The sequence below is a fragment of the Orycteropus afer genome, unplaced genomic scaffold (assembly GCF_000298275.1).
Source record: "Orycteropus afer afer isolate SDZICR_OR568_19922 unplaced genomic scaffold, OryAfe1.0 scaffold00358, whole genome shotgun sequence".
Taxonomy (NCBI): Eukaryota; Metazoa; Chordata; class Mammalia; order Tubulidentata; family Orycteropodidae; genus Orycteropus; species Orycteropus afer.
In genome coordinates this window covers 2073177-2095943 of record NW_006921945.1, presented here as the reverse complement: position 1 = coordinate 2095943, position 22767 = coordinate 2073177, and the positions used below count along the sequence as shown (strand labels likewise).

Genomic DNA, 22767 nt, shown 5'->3' with positions numbered 1-22767 from the left:
GAATTGACTTGAGGGCAGCAGGTTGTAGTTTGAGACCAGAATGGCACTGAGAAGCTGAAAGGTTGAGCAGGGGCAGGGGCACCATATTAGTCAGGATGTCTGGATGACCAGTAACAGAAACCCGGAGTGAACGAACATGAGCACAAACTCATTCCTTCAAGCTTGGAGGATCAAAGGCAGGCTGTAGGAGATAGGACGCTGTCCTTCCTCGACACGTTCTCTGTCCATCTTTGACCTGTACTTGTCTCTGTTGGTTCTCCCTGCGCACAGGTTCTCTCTGTCGCAGGAAGATGGCTGCCATCCACCAACAGCCCTGGAGTCAACTGCTCCCAACTGAGCAGCTCCAGGAAAGAGAGAGTTTTCACCCTGGTAGACCAAAATACCCGCCAAACCCACTGCCACAAAGTCAATTCTGACCCAGTGGGAACCGTAGGGCAGAGGAGAAGTATCCCATAGGGTTTCCAAGGCTCTAAATCTTTATGGAAGCAGACTGCTCTGTCTTTCTCCCCTGGAGTAGCTGGTGGATTCAAACCAGCAACCTTTTGATTGAAGCCAATGCTTTTAACTACTGTGCCATTAGAGCTCCTTTTCTCCCTGGTATCAGTGGATTCATCCCAGGGGATGGTCCTGATTGGCCCCGATTGGGTCACATGCCCACCCCATGAACCAGTCACTGTTACCAAGGGTATGAGATACTATGACTGGCCACTCCTGGGTCAGGCACCCCATCCTCACGATGAGAGAAGCAGGTGGCTCTAACTGGTCTAACTTTTAGACTGTGTGCCGCCACTTGTCTGTCTGTCTGTCACTCCGTAGTGGCTGTGTGCCGCTATGAGGCTGGAAGCAGTGGCACCCGGTATTTCAAATCCCAGCGAATCACCCCTGGTGGGCAGGTTTCAGGGGAGCTTCCAGACGAAGAGCGGCTAGCAAGAAGGGCCTGGCAATCCCCTTCTGAACATGAGTGAATGAAAAGCCTGTGGTTGACAAGACAATACTGTCCGAGTTATGCTGGAGGTTGAGATCCACAGATCAGAAGTCACTGCACAGCGGCCGCAACAGTGAACTCAAACATGCCAAGATCATGAAGATGGTGCAGGACCAAGCAGGGTTTAAACATTGTACATAAGGTCACCCTGAGTCAGAGCCAACTCAGCGGCAACTAGGAGAAACGAGCAGACTGGAGAAATGGGTGAGGGGTGGCCGCCCAAGGAGGTCTAGGCACCCAGGAAGAGGAGATCCATTCCAGGCACCCCACAGAGGGCTGTGTGTGCTTAACACAAACTTCACTTCTGTTAGTCTTCATTCATGATTTGCCAGGAGCTCCTCAAACTACAGGTTGCGTTCTTATAAATACAAATTCACAAGATTACACAATTTGTGTGTAAAATGGGGCCAGTTTTCTCCTGAGGTTCATATTGCAGCTCTGAAGCAATTCCAAAGGAATTGTTGCAAAATTGTTCTCACCATTAGCAATATTGCTGGGAAACAGCACAACGACCCCCAAGGTGGCTCCTTGGACGGACAACCTTCATTTGAATAGAGACTGCAGAAGTATTATTTTATTTTTAAAAGAGCAAGATGACATATACAATTATTTTGATAATAATAAATCAATACAAATATATTACCAAAATGTGTGTGGGCCTCAGTGTAAACTCTTTTCTTTTTCCATCTGTGGTGCAGTGAGTTACACAGTCTGGCTCTTCCAGCCATGGTCTTTGTGACTTCCACCTGATGACTAGGTGGAACTATGCACATGTAAGGTACTTGTGGTCTTCCAAGGGGATTGGGTAGCTTGCTAATAATGCAAATAAGGTACCCCTGCTCTTGTGGGAGTGGGACCATGCAAATAAAGTGTATGGAACCCTTGTGTGGGGATTGGTCAGTTTTGTCATCTTGCTAGGTGTAAAATGAGTGCTCCTAGAGGTGGGAGCTCTGGTAGCATAGTGGCTAAGGCACTTGACTGCTAATCAGAAGGCTGGCGGTTCAAACCCACCAGCCACTCCTCGGAAGGAAGATGGGGCAATCTACTTCCGTAATGATACTGCCTCGGAAACCCAAGGAGGGGTCGCTATGAGTCGGGTCCGACTCGATGGCACATAACAACAACAACAAGAGGTGGAAAGGGGGGATCTCACTACCAACAAGACAAAGAGCTGGCGGGAGTGGGCCATGTCCCTGCATCTGAGATCCTGGCAGACAACTGGAGGCAGCAGAACTGAGAGACCATCACAAGACAGAGCGGCAGGCTAGCTGCCCTCAGAAGCAACAATTTCTAGCTGAGTGCCTTGAGGTAGGAGGCTTCCTTCCCTTAAGTAGATCCGTCAGCAGAACTAAAAGAGCTTTGTAACACTTGCTGGGGCAGGACAGAGGCCAGGCTGAGAGGCCAAGGGTCAAAGAGAGGCGTGCCTGAGGACATGGTGAGGGGAGGCCGTCCAGACCGAAGAACTGCATCCTCCATGTTCCTGAACCTGAATTGCAACCTGTTACTTCCTTAACAAACACCATAATCGTGAGGGCTGTCTGTGAGTTTTGTGTGGCCATTGCAATGAATGATCGAACCTAGCAGAGAAGGAAGGAGTGCTGTGGGAGGGACGGTTGGTGTCAGAACTGGCAAAGGGCTAGGAGAGCGGTGGCATGTCTGACCTCATAGGAATCAGCTCGGGCTGCTGGGGGAGATTCTGTCACCGCCCCATCCCCCGTGAAGTTAGAGGAGGTCAGAGGATGCTGTCCCCATGGCCTTCCTGTACTGGCTAAGAATTTGGGGACCCGAGAACAGTCCTGGACCCACAACCTGGTTATTCTCAGTCACTTTAGAATCCCCTAGGGAGCTTGTTAACATTAGGTGACTATTAGAGGTGGTCCAGTGGGGCTGGGGTGGGGCTGGGGCAATTTTCTTGAGTCCTCTTAAGGCCACAGGAGGTTTGGACCAGCCCTAGGACAGCACTCCCAAGGAGCTCTGGTGGTGCAGTGATTGCGCATCTGGCTGCTAACCAAAAGGTCACAGGTTCGAATGCACCAGCTGCTCCATGGATAAAATATGTGGCAGTCTGTTTCCGTAAAGATTAGAGCCTTGGAAACCTTATGGGAGAGCTCAACTTTGTCCCATAGGATTGCTGTCTGTCGGAACCAACTCCACAGCCACGGTTTTTGTTTTTGTTATTTCAGGACGGTGTTCCTGGGTGAAGGAGTGGTCTTTGTGTCAGCATTTGGAAGGCTTATTAAAATGCAGATTCCTGGGCCCCACTCAGCTCTACTAGATTGGACTTGGGGTGGGGAAGCGGAGCAGGGCTATGACTCTGTAATTTATTAAGCTTCCCAGGTCTATACCTACCTTTTCTATAGGTATAGAATACCTATAGAAAAGGTATTCTATAACCTTTTTATTTTGAAATAATTATAGATTAACAGGAAGTTGCAAAACAGTGTACAGGGATGTCCCATGTACTCCACCTCCCCCCCCCCCCGTTTCCCTCAAAGGGAATATCACGCACAACTATAGGGCTCTATCAAAACCAGGCCACTGACATTGGTATGATCTACAGAGCTTATTCAGAGTTTACCCATTTTGCATGCATTTTTTTGTGTATGCACATATATATACATAGTTCTGTGCCTTGGGTGGTGGCTACTAACTGAATGTTTGGCGGTTTGAACACACCCAGAAGCACCTCAGAAATGGGTGACCTCCCTCCTGGGGGGTCACAGCCTTGAAACTCCATGGAGCGGTTCTGCTGCGCACCACTGGGTCATCAGCAGTCGAAATCCACTGGACGGCCACTAACAACCACCACATGCAATTTTATCCTGTGTACAGATCGGTGCAATCAGCACCACGGCCAGGCTGCAGAGGCGGGCCCCAAGGTCTTGCAGTGTTATCCTGACACCCACACTCCTCACTCCTTGCCCCATCACTAACCCTGGCAACCACTATGTTCTCTGTCTCTAGACTTTTGTTATCTCAAGAATCGTATGTAAATGGCCTTACAGAGCTTGTAACTGTTGAGATCTGCTCTGTTCACTCAGCATCACTCCCTCCAGACCCAGCCAAACTGGTGGGCACTCTCTGTGTGTTCTTTTTAAATTGATGTGTGGAGTTGCATGATATGGATGTATAGAATTGTTGAACCATCAACCCACTGAAGAACATTTGAGTTGCTTTCCATTTTACACCATTATGACTCAAGATGTTATGAAAATCAACGTATGTGTTTTGGAGTGAACATAAGTCTTCATTTTTCTGGAACAAATGCCCAAGAGCATGATTGGTGGTCATAGGGTAAACACTTGTACATATGCTCGGTTTTGTAAGAAACTGGCAAACTGTTTTCCAAAATGGCTGAACTGTTGTACATTCATACCAGCAATGCATGAATGATCCAGTTTCTCCAATCCTCATCAGCTTTGATGCTATCAGTATTATTATTATTGTTGTTGTTATTTTAGTCATTCTGATACCATGTAGTGACATCTCATTGTGGTTATTTTACATTTCTCTAATGGCTAATGGCATAAACCATGACTACACATGTGGACCTCACCAGGTGGAATACACGGAAATCAAATAAGCTACATGTGTGGAAACAGGCACCAGGAAGCTCAGTGTCATCAGCAGAACATGGCCAGGTGCTGACTGTGGAACAGACCATCAATTGCTCGTATGCAAGCTGAACCTGAAGAAAATTAGAACAAGTCCACAAAAGCCAAAACACAACCCTGACAATCTCCCACCTGAAATTAGAGACCATCTGAAGAAGAGATCTGCTGCACTGAACACCAATACCTAAAGACCAGACGAGTTATGGGATGACACCAAGAACATCATACACGAAGAAAGCAAAAGGTCATTGAAAAGACAAGAAAGGAAGAAAAGACCAAAATGGACGTCAGAAGAGACTCCGAAACTTACTCTCGAACAGAGTAGCTAAAGCAAATGGAAGAAATGATGAAATAAAAGTACTGAACAGAAAATTTCAAAGGGTGGCTCAAGAAGAAAAGCAAAGTGTTATGAGGAAATGTGCAAACACCTAGAATTAGAAAAACAAAATAGAAGAACACACTCTGCACTTCTCAATCTGAAAGATTTGAAGAAAAAATTCAAGCCTTGAGTTGCAACATTGAAGGACTCCATGGGGCAAAATATTGAATGATACAGGAAGCATCAAAAGAAGATGGAAGAAATACACAGAGTCACTGTACCAAAAAGAATTGCTTGACATTCAACCATTTCAGGAGGTGGTATATGATCAAGAGCCAATGATAATGAAAGAAGAAATCCAAGCTGCACTGAAGGAATTGGCAAAAAAAAACAAGGCTCCAGGAATTGATGGAATACCCATTGAGACGTTTCAACAAACGAACGCAGCACTGGAGGCTCTCACTTGTTTATGCCAAGAAATTTGGAAGACGGTTACCTGGCCAACTGACTGAAAGATTCATATGTGTGCCCATTCCAAAGAAAGGTGATCCAACAGAATGCAGAAATTATCAAACCATATCACGAGTATCACACATAAGTAGAAGACTCATTAACAACCTGCAATAAGCAGGTGACACAACTTTGCTTGTCAAAAGTGAAGATGACTTGAAGCACCTACTGATGAAGATCAAAGACTACAGTTGTGGTAGTTAAGGTGGTGTGTCAACTTGCCTGGGCCTGGTTGAGTGTCTGGGCAGCTGGTGGTAGTTATTCCCCATGATGAGACTGGCAACAACTCTATGGTGGGATCTACCACAAGCAGCTGAGTAGCTGCTTTAGGGATGTGGTCTGCTTCCCATATAAAAACAGCAGCTTTGGGAATGGTCTCCAGCTTACGGGATGCTTGAACCCTGCATGTAGCTGAGTCCTTCAGCAGCCTGCCATGCTCTGCCGATGTTGAGACTTTTAATGGACTTGAATTGATGGTCTGCCGTGTGGTTTGGTAATATCAGGACTGTGCCTTGTTTCTTGTTGACCTTGAGTTTGTCAGCCTCAGCAGCCAGCAGCTGAGTGAAGAAAAGCCTCCAGCTTCAGTGGCCAGGAGGAGGAGGCAGAGCTGAAGCCCAAGGTTGAGGGGCTTTTTCCCAGCCCCTAGAGCCTGGTATTTTAACTCAGACTTAAAGCCTCCAGATTGTAATAATAAACTTCTGTTTGTTAAAGCCATGACATTTATGGTATATTTTTATCAGAGTGGCACTAGGTAACCAGAACAACAGTTTCAGTATGGATTACACCTCATCATAAAGAAAAAAAAAAAATCCTCACAACTAGACCAATAAACAACATCATGATAAATGGAGAAAAGATTGAAGTTGTCAGGGATTTCATTTTACTTGGATCCACAATCAACACCCACGGAAGCAGCAGTCAAGAAATCAAATGTATTGCACTGGGCAAATCTGCCGCAAAAGACCTCTTTAAAGTGTTAAAGAGCAAAGACGTCACTTTGAGGACTAAAGTCCATCTGACCCAAGCCAAGGTATTTTCAATAGCCTCAGATGCATATGAAAGCTGAACAATGAACAGAGAAGACTGAAGAACTGATGCCTCTCAATTTTGGTGTTGGTGAAGAATACTGAAAATACTATGACTGCCAGAAGAATGGGCAAATCTCACATATTTGGTCTGTTGTCACAGGGACCATTCCCTGTAGAGGGATGTAATGATTGGTAAACTGGAGGGTCAGTGAAAAAGGGGAGGACCCTCAACGAGATGGACTGACACGGTGGCTGCAACAATGGGCTCAAGGACACTGAAGATTGTGAGGACGGCGCAGGACGGAGCGGTGTTTTATTCTCTTGTACGTAGTAGGAGTTGACTTGACGGCACCTAACAACAACAACAACAACAGTGGCTAATGATGCTGAACAGCTTTACAAGTTCTCCCTTGCCATCTGTACATCCTCTTTGTTGAAATGTCTGTTCATGTCCTTTGCCCGTTTTCTAATTGGATTGTTTGGGTTTTTTTTGTTGTCGTTTGTTTATGTTGAATTTTGAGAGTTCTTTATATTCTAGATGTAAGTCCATTGTCAGATATGTGATTTGCAAATATTCTCTCCTGGTTTGTAGTTTGTCTTTTTATCCTCTTAACAGAGTCTTTCAAAGAACAAAGGTTTTAATTTAGATGAAGCCCAGTTTATCTACTTTTATCTTTTATGGATTGTGCTTTTGGTGTCAAGTCTAAGAATCTTTGTGTAGCCCTAGTTCCCAATTATTTTTCTCTTACATTTTCTTTTCTGAAATTTTATTGCTTTATATGTTACATTTAAGTCAGTGATCCATTTTAAGTCAATTTTTGTTTACGGTATGAGAGTCTTTATTCTTGCTCATCTATGTCCAGTCGCTCTAGACCATTTGTTGAAAAGATTATCCATCCTCCATTGAATTGCTTTGTACATTTGTCAAAAATCAGTTGAATGTATTTGTGTGGACATTTTCCAGGGATCTGTGTGTCTGCCCTCTGCCGTTACCGTATACTCTTGACTACTGTAGCTACGTAAGTCTTGAAATTGGGTCCACTGATTCCTCCCACTGGATTCTTCTTTTTCAAGGTAGTTTTGGCTATTTTAAGCCTTCCCACATAAATTTTAGAATAAGCTTGTCTATGTCTATAAAAACATTGCTGGGATTTTTATAGAAATTATACGAAATCTGTAGGTCAATTTCAGGAGAAATGAAATCTTTACTAGGTGCAGTTGCCAAATCCACAAATATGGTATGTCTCATCATTTATTTAGACCTTCTCTCACGTCTTTCATCAGTGTTTTGCAGTTTTTACCATACAGATCCTATACATGTTTTGTTAGGCTTATATGTTAAGTATTTCATTTTCTTTGAAGCGTGACTTCAAATCAGTTCTTCCTGGTTCAGTCACGGCTGACAAAGTGAAACTAGAATGGACCAGAATTTGTAAAATGTGGGTATACCGGAATGACAACCAGAATGATACAACTGTAGGCTGGTGCTCTGCTCCCCCTTAGAAAAGGAGGGCAGCATATGTGTTGCATAGCAACCAAATGTCTTGACCAGAAGTGTTGGAAACACGGTGCCTGACTCAAAGATGGCAGCCAACTGTAGTGCTTTGAATGTGTGTCACTTTCCAGTCTTGGCAATAATTCAATCTCCTGCATCAGGGTCCTGAAAAGGCTGACTACCCCTCTTCTAAGTCTTCCATTCCAGGGTTTTGACCTGTAATTTTTCCCATCCCAGTTATTGTTCTGGTACATCCATATTTTACAAATTGAGATCTGTTTTGATTTCACTGTGTCAGCCATGACTGAGCTGGTTCAAACCAGTCTGAAGCTCTGTTTGAAGCAATTGTAAACGGCACTGTATCTTAAAATTGGCTTCCACATGTTCATTGTTAGTATACAGAAACATTGTTGATATTTTTTTGTGTTGGCCTTGACCTTGCTGAACTCATTTATTATTTGTAGGATTTTTTAAAATCATTATTTCTTGGGATTTTTTATGTAGACAATCACATGTCATCCACAAACAGGGACAACTTTGTTCCTTTCTAATCTGTATACTTGTTCATTTCTTTTCTTACTTTATTGCACAGGCTAGACTCTCCAATACTATGTGGCGGTAATAGGTAATTTCTCTATGGCTGCTGTCAAGATTTTTCCTTTCCCTTCAGTTTTCAGAAGCTTAACTACAATGTGTCCTGGTATGGATATCTTTGGGTTTACCCTATTTGAGATTCATTCAGCTCCTTGAATCTGAAAGTCTATGTCTTTTGCCAAATTGGAGAATTTTCAGTCATTATCTATTTAAACCCAAATGACTTCTAAGCACGTTGTAAGTTTGAGAAGCATTGTTCTAGAGAGTTCTTCAGGGACCCCAGAATCCCTCAAAATTGTATACTGAATGTTGTGAATATTCATTTTTCCTAGGAGAATGTCCATAACTTCCACTAAATTCTCACAAGATTCCATTACACTCCTCATCAATTTTAAAAGGCACTGGTTTATAGTGTCTTACTGGGTTATTTTGGTACTGTTTAAAACCAGTAAAAAAAAAAAAAAAAAAAGTTATTATCCTTCCTTTCTCTGTACTGTATCTGTTGAATTCCTATGACCCAAAGATTTTCCCAACATTTTTTGGAAAATGTAATCATTTGAGTATTTAATAGGTGCCAGAAAAAAAATAAATCTTTTTTTTTTTCCTAGTCAGTGAGAGAAGTTAAAAATTAAAGCCATTCTTGGCATATGAAAAGCTCTGGGTAACTAAGGATACTGGAGTAAACTTGGCTGCTTTGATATGTTGTGGTTTTACCCTTTAACATCTGTTCCTTACTGCTCTGAGCTGGATACAGTAGTGATCAAATTGCATCCATGAACGGATAACTTCATACACTAAAAACATGACATTGAGCAGTGGAAGTGCCTGTCATCACTCTGGCTTGCTGTACACATTTGGGAGTCACGCTCGCAGACTTCCCCAGTCTGACAGGTCCCTGAGCAGTTGTGCACGTGGGTTTCTCTGACTGGCTTATGCTCACCTCGCTTTGCTATCCCCCTTCCTGGAGTAACTCTTGCTCATCTTTCACGATGCAGTTGGTAAAGACCACTTCTGAGAAACCTTCCTTTTCTCTTCTTCGAGCACTGAATTGGGTGTGCCTCCAAAGTCACCTGTTCCTGCCAGACCGTTACCCTGTAGGTTGAGTGTCTGTCATTCCCACCAGACCGTGAGATCTGTGAAGCCTGGAGCTGGGTCGTGATTGCATTCCACCTCCGGTGCTTCAATAAATAGAACAAAACATGCCTTTCAGTACAGCCTCCAGTTAGAATTCACTGCCACCAAGTGACTGGCTGAGCCTCTCATCTGCATCTTCATTAGTGTCCTAAGTATCTGTTGAGCTCCTTCCATCTATAGGTATGAAAACAAGATGTTCAACCCCTTCCCTAAACCCCCAGCAGGTTTAATCTATTTCCTTCTTTGTCTTACTACTTGATCAATTCTGAGTTGTGGCAACCCCTCCAACTTTTCAGTTAGCAGCCAAGTGCTATAAACTAAACGTATGAACTAAGGACTAGACTTGTTTCTCCCCAGTGCCTTCAGTGAAGCTTGGACTTCTTCCTTCAGCATGTAAAAGGTGGGCAATGAATAAGGGAGACCGAAGAATTGATGCCTTTGAATTATGGCACTGGTGAAGAATGTTGAATATGCCATGGACTGCCAGAAGAACGAACAAATATGTCTTGAAGGAAGTACATCCTTAGAAGGATGGCGAGAATTTATCTCATGTCCTTTGGGCACGGTATTAGGAGGGACCAGTCCCTGGAGAAAGACATTATGCTTGGTAAAGTAGAGGGTCACGGAAGAAGAGGCAGCCCCTTGACAAGATGGACTGACACGTGACTGAGACGAAGGGCTCAGGCATAGCGATGATGGGCAATGTTTGTTCTGTACGTAGGGTCATTCTGAGTCAGAACTGACTCAATGAGACCAGCAACAACACTCTTTACAGGAGCACGTGGTCAGGTCTTTTCTCCCATGGAGCTGCTGGTGGGTTCGAACCACTGACTTTTTGGTTAGCAGCTAAGCACTTAACCATTGTGCCACCAGAGCTCCTGGATCTTAAAAAATGAAAAAAAATCATTGTCTGCCGAGTCGATTCTGACTGACAGTAACTCTATAAGACAGAGTAGAACTGCCCCACAGTTTCCAAGGCTATAAGTCTTTATAGAAGCAGACTACCCCATCGTTCTCCTGTGGAGCAGCTGGTGGGTTCAAACCACTGACCTTTCAGTTAGCAGCCACGTGCTTAACTTTTGTGCCACTAGGGCTCCTTTCCTGTATCTTAGGAACCCTTTATCATTACGTTTACATTTATAGGTCTGTCTTTTCTATGAGCTGTGAGCTTCTTTGTGGCAGAGATTGTGTTTCATTTAGTTTTTCAGTATTTTTTTTAATTGTGATTTCATTGTAGGCTTACACTACAGTTTAGGTTCCCATTCAACAATTTCTACACAAATGGTTCAGTGACATTCCTTACATTCTTTACAGTATATGAACATTCTTAATATTTCCATTCTGGTTGTTCCATTTTCATTAATCTAATTTCCACATCCCCTTATAGTCTCATCTGTGTTTTAAAGTAATTGTTGGTTATTTGATCGTATATACGTGGTTTTTTATGGTATCATAGTATTCATTGGTGATGTCTTAGGCTGGGTTCTCTAAGGAAGCAGAACACTGAAACTTATATACAGAGAGAGAGAGAGAGAGAGAGAGAAATTTATCTCAAGGAAATGGCTCACAAGTTGTAGGGATTGGAAAGTCCCAATTCTGTGGATCAGATGTCAAGCTGGAGGTTTCTTCTGACTCATGCAGCTGCAGGGGCTGACGAACTCAAGACTGGCAGGCAGTGTAGCAGGCTGCTGGCTTCGGGGGCCGGAAACCCCAAGATCAGCAGGTAAAACGGCAGATTATTGGCTCGCCAGCTGCAGAAGGCAACGATCCCAAGATTGGCCGGCAACATGGCAGAGACCACTGGGAACAGAGGTGATGAAAAGCCAAATGCAGGATCCAGAAATGAGCCGAAAGGCAGAGATCTTTCCCAAAACTTTTCCACAAATACTAGAAGCAGGCCACACCCTGAAGGAAACGCCCTTTCAACTGACTGACTGCTCGGAACAGATCCCATCACGGAGGTGATTACATCGTATCATATCTCATCATGGGGAAAAACTACATCATAACTGCCAAGCCACTGAGAATCATGGATGACACACAACCTTAACGAGCCGAAGTTATATTGTTTATTTAGTGAACCAATCTGTTAGTTAGCTAAAAGGTGACTAGTTTCTGTTCAAGATGTAAAGAGTATCTCAGGGCAGTAGTCTCGGGGACCCCTCCAGTCTTAACCAGTCCAGTAAGTTGGGATGGTTGGTTTGTTTTTAGGCATTTGAAGTTCTGTAGGACTGTGTCTTATTTATCAGTCTTTAGGAGCTGGTTCAAGGTGGGTTTCCATAAATATCTGTAGAATGGAATTTAACCATTACAGCCATCCACTTCCCAGGATTAGCATGTATATTTCCTAATCTTCATGTCTTCACTCTCTGTTACCCTTCATCCTTCATCCCAAGCCATTGTGGGTTCTTTCTGGAAAGGAGGAATGGGTGGATAAACAGGGCACATTTTATTTATTTATTTATTTATTTTAATTTATTTATTGTGATTTGGGTGAAGATTTACAGAGCAAATTCACTTTCCATACAGCAGTTCACATATACTTTGTCTCATGTCATTGACCACAGTTTACCACAATGCAACAGCTCCCCTCCCACTTCCTCCCCATAGTTACCTCTTCCAAGTGACCATCCCTCCATACTCTCCTGCCCCCTGAGCTGTCTCCCTGTGCATAAGCAGCCCTTCCTTCTTCCATGATTGTTCTCTCCAGGGCGTGTGTGTACTTGAGGTAAATGTTTAACTCACATGCCTGTCTTTGTTTGGCTGGAAACCACAGGTGTGGGTTCAATTCCAGACCTGAAGGGCAGCTAGGGGCCATAGTCTCAGTGGTTCCACCAGGCTCTATTGGACCAACAGGGCACATTTTAAAGAAACTTTTTTTTATTCTTTCCAGGTACTATCTTGGTCGTCGGATGTTTATTGTTATTTCTGAACCAGACATGATCAAGCAGGTGTTGGTTGAGAACTTCAGTAACTTTAGCAACAGAATGGTACGTGACTTTCTTTCTGCATGTGGATGGATGAGCGGGGAATTCGGGAGGCAACTAGGCTTCTTAGCGAGTTAAGATCTGCTCCATCAAACCTGTGCTCCCCGGTGAACTCAGGTGTTCGGAAGAGATGCAACGCACAGAGTTGGTACAAAAGAATGGCATTTACATTTAAGAAACGTTTCAAGAAAGCGAAAGCTAAAGAAAGTTGGGCTGATAAAAATGCTGAAGCCAGGAGTGTTTTCTAAACCGTGTTCAAAGCCAGAGGAATCGGAGGGCACAGGCCAAGTGACAGAAGACAGAGCAAGGTTCATGAAAATTGGAAGGAAGGCAACATTTTGAGCCTCTTGTGCTTTTATCTTTGATCTTTTCCTGAGAGCGTGGAAGTAGGAAGGTGGGAAAGGGAAGACAGACATTAGGGAGGAATTCTGTCCCCAAGTAGAATGAGGAGCATACAAGGGCCTCTTCTTATTAGTTTATGTTTCTAACCCACAAAAAGGATACACATGCCCCATCTTTTCTGGAAAGTGCATCCCCCACTCTTCAACTTTGACGAAGAGCCCCAAAGAATGAGAAGAATGACAGGGAATAGCAGACGTTGGTGTTGTTCATATTTTCTGGAAAGAGAGAGAGAGGAATTCTAGCAAGAGAAAGCCAATAACTTTCCTGTTGATTTTTGGAAAACATCTGAAGTGAATTAATAAACAGATGCTTAGGAGAATTCAGGAAAAACTATGATAATCTCTATGTGCCAACAATTTGATTTTTGTCAAACGAAACTCATTTTCCTTTACTACAAGGATAGTCAGTGACGTAGTCATTCTTTTGTTGACGGTTTGGCAAACTCTTAGGCACCTGCCATATGCCGCGTACTTCCTAGGTGTTGATTGTAAAGAGGGAGAAGGCACATCTTTCCTGCAAAGAGCTCACAGTCTAGTGAGGGGCAGACAAGTCAGAGAGCAGCACATCTCAGTACAGTGAGCGTGACTTCAGCGGGAATCATCCAGGATGGGGACCAAACCAAGCCAGTTGCTGTTGAGTCAATTCTGACTCATGGCGACTCCATGTTTCACAGTAGAACCCCTCTATAGGGATGTCAAGGCTGTGATCTTTCAGAAGTAAATTACCAGGCCTTTCTTCTGACACAACTCGGGTGGGTTTCAATCACCAGCCTTTCGGGTAGCAGTCCAGTGCTTAACCATTTGTGCACCGGGGACTCCAGGATGAAGGCAGTGGACGGTTATTCGATGGGAGATGCCTGGGGGTGGGGTAAAGAAATTAGCAGTAGTCCCCCTGTGTGAAGTCCTGGGTGAGCCCCCTAGAGTGTTTTTTCCTCATTCAAATTCACAAAATTTTCTGAGATTGGTACAATTATCATCTCTGTCCAACAGGAAAGGGAACTAAGGCTTAGAGAGGTTAAGTGACCACCTCTGGTCACATGACTAACCAGTGGCAGGCAGAAAGCTACCTGCCATCTCCCAACTCAAGTCCAGGCCTCTGCCACTGTCACCATCAATACAGCTGCCTCAGAGATGTTTCTGCATTGCCAAGGTCTCATCACATAATTAAGAGCCTTGGTTAAGCACTTGGCTGCAAATCAAAAGTTTGAACCCACAGAGCACCTCCTCAGGAGAAGACTTGGTGATCTGATTCTGCAGAGATTACAGCCTAGAAAATCCCAATGGGGCAGGTCTATCCTGTCATTATGAGCTGGAACTGACTTAACTGTGCGCAAGGACAATGAAAATCAGGTAACTGATTACTCGCCCCAAGCATCTTACAGCCCCAGAGGCTCATGCCTGATCCCAGACACCAGATGGCCATAAAGGCCATCACCCAAGAACAGCTGAAGGGCTGCAGAGGGTCAGTGGGAATAGAGGAGGCTCCTCTGGTACCTCGGGATGATCTGCCCCAAACACTGTGTTGTGAGTCCCCTGGTCAAAGTCCCCTGACAGAGTTTTGTGGCACTGGGGTCCGATGGGTGCTGTCACTGTAGAGTGTTGAGGCCTTAGAGACTGGGTCTGATGCCACTGTCGCTGTAGATTGCTGGGGCTTTAGAGACTAGATCTGATGGGAGCTATCAGTGTAGACGGTTGAGGTCTTGAAGACTGGGTCTGATGGAAGGGGTTGTAGACTCTTCCTTGGTCAGATTCTGCAAGGAGTGGGGATTAGTGGGGAAAGGATCCAGTGGGTGGAAGGACAAGGACACATCACAGCCACACAGGCAGGGAAGGCACTTCTGAGAGCCTGCTGCAGTTCCTGAGCAAGCCTAGCCCCTGAGGACACCAAGCATGAGACTCTGAGACCTGTCCTGGGGCAGGGCGACCCTGGGCTTGGTGTCCTGGGCAGACACACTCCAGTCTTCCCTCCATGTCTCCACCAAACCCCGTCTGTCCTAATTTCTCCCCCTACAATGCCAGACCTAGGTCTCTAGTTCCTGGGCCCCAAACTCCAGCTTCCTTCTTCTTCCCCTCAACATAGTGCCCTCAGGATAAAGTTCAAGTTCTCAGACTAGATTGAAGGGCCTCTGTGATTTAGATCCATTATGTAGGCTCAATCTAACACTATCATTGGTCCCCAGTACAGCCTGTCACCCCAGCTGGCCCTGCCTCCCATCCTCTCCCTAACAGGCCCCACTGCTCCTGGCCTTTGCTCAGATGGACACTGCTACCTACCACTGGAGGCAGCAGAACCGTGCCTCCTGCGTTTTCCCAGCAATGGGAGCTTGAGCAGATTATCAACTTCTGTGGGCCTCTTCCTCTTCCTCTGGGTGATAGGGATTCGGCAACCTTCCCAGACTGAGCAGGATTAAATGAGATGGTGCATAGAAGCCCTCCCTCAGCTCAGTCCTTGTCAGGTGAGGTTACCACTCAATATGCATCAGCTGCCACACCAAGAAGGCGCTCCACCTCTTCCGTACCCACCCAAGCTCCAGCTAGTCTTCAAGGCTGTCCTCAAAGCTGCCACCTCCATGAAGCCCTCCTGCATCCTTCTACAGCTGCTTTGCCCTCCTGGGGCACTTACCATCCACATCAATCACTTTGGCCATGGATTGCATTTTCTCTTCTGTTATTTACCATGAAAATGAAGGCATAGCTTCACCCTAACTTGATCATTAGCTCTTCTAAAGCTAGGAACTCTGTCTTGCACCCTTTTTATGTTCCATGGCCCAAACAGATCGAGTATTCCGTAAACAACATATTCTTGTTCAAATCAAATTGAATCTCTATCAACTTGACATTCTCCCCAGAAGAACTAGATATTACCTGAATCTGGAGAACCAATTCATACCTCTCTTTCTCAGTCGTTCACACACATGTAGAAAGACTCATCTTAGGTTCTCCTTTGGTCGTCAAGTCAATGCCAACTCTAAGTGACCCTATAGGACAGAGTAGAAGTGCCCTATAGGGTTTCCAAGGTTGTAAATCTTTATGGAATTCCTCATCTTCCTACCATTGGTGGGTTCAAACTGACAACCTTTCAGTCAGCAGTCAAGTACTTAACCACTGTGCCACAAGGGTTCCCCATCCTAGATTAGATCATAGGAAACCCCTGTGTTTATAATTTTCCATCTGGGAACATTTCCATTTATCTTTAGCTTTGTTTATGATCTTAAAGCCAATTCCATATCCATGAGAAAACAACCCTTCGTGACTCAATCTTGTAATAACAGCCTTTTTTGGGTGGGATTTTCTCACAGGTTTTTTCAAAGTCAAATTAAATTGGGTTCTGTGGCTCCCTCTTATCCATATGCTTATTTATCTGCTCACAGAACTCAAGGAGATTAGTGAAGCGTGATTTCTCCTTCCCGACACCAGGCTGCCTCCCTCTAATAGGCTATGTTTACTTAAGTGTTCAGCGATTCAACTTTATTATAGATTCATTCAGTAAACATTAAATGCTTACTCCATGCAAGATTCTACCAAATGGTCCCTTGTGGTACAGAAAGTGCCTCGGTGTATTAGTTTGATACATTAAATGAAAGGAACTTAAAGAATGCACGGCTTCATTTTCCAATCTTGAGTGCACATCTCTGCTCACACACCCGGGCTTGAGTCATGTGCACCCTTGGGCAGCCCGGTGGGGATGTCTCTGATGTGGGAAGATAAGCTGGGCCCTGAAATGTGGTATGAGCCGTGGGCATCCAGGAGGGACTGATGGAGCAAGCTGATGGGAGGTTGGGTGAGTGTATCAGTGTCCCAGAGCTGCTGTAACAAAACACCACATGCTGTGGGGCTTATAAGAATGGAAACATATTGCCTCACAGTTCTGCAGGTTGAGAAGCCAAATCAGGGTCACAGCCATGTTGATTCCTTCTGAGGTTCTGAGGGACATTTCTTCCATGCTGTCTCCTGGCCTCTTGTGGCTCAGCCGTTCTTAGCATTCCTTGGCTAGTCACTGCCCCTGCCTCCTCGTCATGTGGCTGTCTTCCCTCTGTGTTTCTCCCCATTTTATAAGGACACCAGTCATAGTGAATGAGGTCCACCCTACTCCAGTGTGACCTCATGTTAACCTAACCAATTATATATACAAAACAAAACAAAATGAAAAAATACCCAGCTGCTGTCAAGTTGGTCCTAGCTCATGATGACCTCATGGGTATCAGAATAGAAGTGTGCACCACTGGGTTTTCAGTGGCTGATTTTTTGGAAGTAGGTCACCAGGTCTTTCTTCCAAGGTGCCTCTGGGTGCACTAGAATCACTAACTTTTATTTAGCAGCTGAGAACTTAGCTGTTTGCACCCACACAACCCAAACCAAACCAGCTTGTGTTGAGTCCATTCAAATTGTGTGTCAGAGCAGAACTGGGCTCCATAGGACCTGTGATGGCTGTGACCTTTCAGAAGCTGCTCACCACGTTTTTTTTTCCAAGGAGCCTCTAGGTGGACTTGAACCACCAAGTTTTCGGTTAGTAGCCTAGTGCTTAACCATCTGTGCCATGCAGGAACTCCTTTCATCACCCAGGGACTCCAGAATGACATTTGCAAAGGCAGTATTTCCAAACAAGGTCATGTTCAAAGGTATCAGGCATTAGGACTTTAATAGATCTACAGCACAAGGGACCTCTTGGTTCCTGACACATCTTAGCACTCAGCAGACACCTGAATTTGAAGATTGCTGAGGAAGATGGTGTGGTAGTTAACTTTGTGTGCCAACTTGGCTGGACTGGTTGAGCAGCTTGAGCAGCTGCATGTAGTTATTCCCCATGATGAGACTGGTAATCAACTCCATGGTATAATCTACTGTGAGCAGCTGAGTAGCTGCCTTAGGGATATGGTCTGCTTCCTGTATATAAGGAGAAGCCTTGGGGAACAGTATCTAGCTTATGGCATGCTTGAACCCTGCATGTAGCTACATCATTGTTCAGTAGCCTGCCATGTTCTGCTGACCTTGGGACTTTCGAGGGACTTGAATTAATGGCCTGCCGTGTGGTTTGGGACTGTGCCGTTTTACTTGTCAACCTTGGGCTTGTCAGCCTCAGCAGCCAGCAGCTGAGTGAAGAAAAACCTCCAGCTCCAGTGGGCCAGGAGCAGGAGCCCAAAGTTGAGGGGCTTTCACCCAGCCCCGAGAGCCTGGCACTTTGAACTCGGACTTAAAGCCTCCAAACTGTAAGAGAATAAACTCCTGTTTGTTAAAGCCACCCCATTTGTGGTATATTCCTATCAGAGTGGCACTAGGGAACCGGAACAGGTGTTTTCTTCAAACTCTACAACAATGGGTTGAGCAGACGACGGGTCAGACAGGATGGCAACGCTGCCTTTGTGCTTTCCCACCTAGGCTTCTCAGTGCGCTCATTTCTGCCTTCTCTCTCGGCTCCATTTTTCCTGTCTGCTGAACAGACTCCAGGGATCTCTGTCAGCACCCTTAGCACCTCCTGTTATCACCCTCCACCCCACAGGCAACCAATTTCCCTGTACGTCCAAGTCACTCTTAGCATTCGCAGAACCCCTGTTATCCTGGCACACTGCGCTGACTCTGCTCCAAAAGATCTCTTTAAAGTGTTAAAGAGCAAAGATGTCACTTGGAAGACTAAGGTTGGCATGACCCAAGCCATGGTATTTTCAGTCGCCTCACATACATGTGAAAGCTGGACAATGAATAAGGAAGACTGCAGAAGAATTGATGCATTTGAGTTGTGGTGTTGGCGAAGAATATTGAACGTACCGTGGACTGCCAGAAGAACAATCAAATCTGTCTTGGAAGAAGTACAGCCTGAATGCTCCTTAGAAGCAAGAACGGGCAGACTTCACCTCAGGTAGTTTGGTCATGTTGTCAGAAGGGACCAGTCCCTGAAGGACATTATGCTTGGCAGAGGGGCAGTGAAAAAGGGGGAAATGTTCAACAAGACAGACACAATGGCTGTGACAATGGGCTCAAGCAAAATGGTTGTGAGGACGGTGCAGGACTGGGCAGATTTCATTATACTGTACACAGGGTCACTATGGGTTGGAACTGATTGACAGCACCTAACAAAAACTGCTATTCTGCCACCTTGGACTTGGTTATTTTTATTTAGATATTTTTAATGAGCTCTCCTCTGTATTCAGGTACTTGGTGAAGCTATGAACACAGCTCCTTTTTAATATGTGCAGAAACTGGGGCTGGGTCCATGTGACTCATCAAGGCCTGGTGTTGAGCAAGTTGTGAGAAGGGTAAAAAGAAGCAGAGTGGTCTTTGGCCTCTATTAGGTTGATATGGTTGGGTACTGAGTGAGTCTAGTTAGATATTAGGTGGGTATGGATGACTATTAGGGGGGTCTTGTTAGATGTTGTTGTTATGTGCCATTGAGTCAGACCCGACTCATAGCAACCCCTCCTTGGGTTTCCGAGGCGGTATCACTACAGAAGTAGATTGCCCAACCTTCCTTCCAAGGAGTGGCTGGTGGGTTTGAACTGGCAGCCTTCTGATTAGCAGTCAAATGGGTCCAGCTGGATACAAAATTGGTCTAGTTAGATGTTAAGTTGGTCTGGTTGGACACTAGGTGGGTTTAGCTGGATACTAGGTTGGTCTAGGAGGCATGGAGAGAATGGGTTGAATCACTAAACCTCCTGTCCAGGAGCTATGAGTTCTGATCCAAAATGGCAGCATGGAGAGTGGAGGCCGGCTATAGGCATGTCCATTCCCAGGTTCTACTGCTTGTAGTAGAGGCAAGGTGGAGGTGGTGGTAGTTGTGTGTGTGTGTGTGAGGGTATGGTACCAGCCCTCAGGTCCCTACGTCAACTCAGGGCTACCTTGCCAGGCACACAGGTCCAACCACACCACTTGATCCACAAGAGTCTACACCCATGTGACAGATTTGGTGAGCCTGACTCATTCACCCTCAAGAAGTCATTTTATCTAGAGCCATAAAATCCTTAGGGACCTGGTAGCCCCAAGCTCAGTCCCCTTCATCCACTGACCGCATGGCTGCCAGAATCATCAGACAAGTTACTGTGAAACCACAGACCCCCTTGGTACAGGCGAAGGTGGCTGAGGTTATGAAGCCAGTTAGTCACTGGGAACCTTATCACCCTCTGAACCTGCAGCAACAGCTCACTGCTGGGAAAAACAGGAGCACATTCACTCATTCCAGAGCTCGTTGGCAAGGAAACCTTATCTGGAACTCCAGGTGGTACAGGCCCACCCGTGCTGGCGCCAGAGGGCCTTGCCTGCTAGCATCACCAAGGTAAACAGGGCCTCAGCGGGCGTGTCAGGAAATCGTCCCCTTTTACCAGTCCCTGCATCTGCACCTGGCACTTCCGGACCAACAACTCTGAAAACCTGCTCATCTGGGATTTCTGGGCCCTTTCCCTCCAATACAATGTTGAATAAATGAAAACACTCAGTTTTCCAGACAAATGCAACAAGACTTCACTTGTGAGGATGGTGGCTTAAGGTGGCCCCACCACTTCAGTCAAACCATGACTTTTCAAGCTTTGTGTTTCTGAAAAGGGCCAATCACCTTGTGGGTCGAGCACTCTGAGCGAGGCCCGATTCTCTCCTAAGAGACGACTGGGTTGCAAGGAGAGTGGACAGGCCCCACTCTCATCCGTGGTAAGGCTCTTTGCTTTCTATGCAACGTTCTGCTCCGCACGTGTTATGAACTGAGTTGCACTGCCCGGAAGAGATACGTTGATGCTCTAGTTCATGGAAACAGGTGATGATGTCAGGAGGGAGGTTGGCAGGAGAGCATGCCCGAGGAGTTGGATCTAAGCCCATCTGAGTGCCGTCCTTGTAAGAGGAGGAGACACACACAGGCAGGGATGGACACAGAGAAGCCATGTGATGCTGCAGGTTCAAGGCGAGCTCGCTAGTGGCCACCGGAAGCCGAGAGAGGGGCAAGGGACAGATTCTCCTGGGGCACCTCAGAAGGAATCCACAGGGCCGACTCCTGATCTGGGACTCTCAGCCTGTGTAACTGGGTTCATCAATAAATTTCTGGGCTCTTAAGGCCCCGTTTGTGGTCCTTTGTTACTGCAGCCCTAGGGAGTCCATATAGTACGGGACCCCTCCAGTCTGGGCTGGAAGCTTCTCGCCCCAGGTGGCCAACCCATCTGAAGCCCAGAGTGCCAGCTGCCGTGGGAAGTCTGGCCCCTGGGAGCTCCCCTTCCACCTGGTTTTCTCACATCTGGACATGGCTGTAGGTCCATGGGGCTTGCATCTGATCTGGAAAAACAGAGCCCCAAGAGCTCAGCATGGGGGCAAGATAGAAGAGCAGCATCTTTAGAAACTCTGAGTCCCCTGGGAAGCCTTGGTGATGTTGTTGGGCACTGTCAAGTTGACTTCGACTCATGGTGACCCCAGGTGACAGAGCAGAACTGCCCCCACGGAGTTCTCTAGCCCGTAATCCTGATGGAAGCGGAGCACCACGTCTTGCTTTTGCAGAGTCGCTGGATGGATTTGAACCGGCAACCTTTTGGTTAGCATTAGGCATGCAGGAGTAGTGCTAAGTGGAGCATATTTCAAATGTCCAGGTGTTGTTCTGCCCAACCCCTGCAATGTTTTTAAATTTCAAAACCTTCTTGAAAACTATTTTGTATTTTTGCATCTTGTAAGACCCCTCATATAGCTGGGAATCATCTTTATGTTTTTTTAAAAAAAGAAGTAAAATCTTGTTCTTATATACATTTACATGCATACATACATGCATACATACATACATGTTGTTGCTGTTGTTAGGTGCTGTCGAGTTGTCTCCAACTCACAGTGACCCCATGCACAGCAGAACAAAACACCACCCGGTCCCACACCAGATCCACGATCCTTGCTATACTTGAGCCCATCACTGCAGCCACTGTGTCAATCCATCTCATTGAGGCCTTTCCCTTTCGTCAACCCTCCACCTGACCAAGCATGACATCCTTCTCCAGGGAATGGTCCCTTCTGATAACATGACTGAAGTAGGTCAAACGAAGTCTGGCCATTCTCGCTTCCAAGGAGCATTCTGGCTGCACTTCCTCCAGGACAGAATTGTTAGTTCTTCTAACAGTCCACGGTACTTTCAGCATTCTTCACCAGCACCTTAACTCAAAAGCATTAATTCTTCTTCGGTCTTCCTTATTCATTGTCCAATTCTAACATGCATATGAGGCGATTGAAAATATTATGGCTTGTGTAGGCACACTTTAGTCCTCAAGGAGACATCTTTGCTTCTCAGCACTTGAAAGAGGTCCTTTGCAGCCAATTTGCCCATTGATGTCCTGACTGCTGCTTCCATTGGCATCAATGTAGAACCAAGCAATGTGAAGTCTTTGACAACCTCAATCTTTTCTCCATTTATCGTGATGCTGCTTATGGGTCCCGTTGTGAGGATTTTTGTTTTCTTTATATTGAGATGTAATCCATACTGCAGACTGGATTCTTCAATCTTCATCAGTAAGTGCTTCAAGTCATCCTCACTTTCAGCAAGCAAAGTTGTGTCGTCAGCCTATCTCAGGCTGTTAATAATTCTCCCACCAATTTTGATGCCACATTCTTCTTCATATAGTGCAGCTTCTCAGATTATTTGCTCAGCATATAGATTGAATAAGTATGGTGAAAGGATAAACCCTGATGCACTCCTTTCTTGATTTTAAACTATGCAGTTCTGTTTAACAACAGCCTCCTGGTCTACGTACAGGTT

General features: G+C 45.5%; 1 protein-coding gene across 1 annotated transcript in view; it reads left to right on the top strand.

The window, feature by feature from the left end:
- Positions 1 to 22767, top strand: part of TBXAS1 (thromboxane A synthase 1) — a 173694-nt gene that overhangs the window by 71217 nt on the left and 79710 nt on the right. The window contains exon 4 of the mRNA XM_007952763.1: positions 12573 to 12669. Within this exon, the coding sequence (XP_007950954.1) occupies positions 12573 to 12669 (97 nt within the window). The remainder of the gene's footprint in view (positions 1 to 12572; positions 12670 to 22767) is intronic.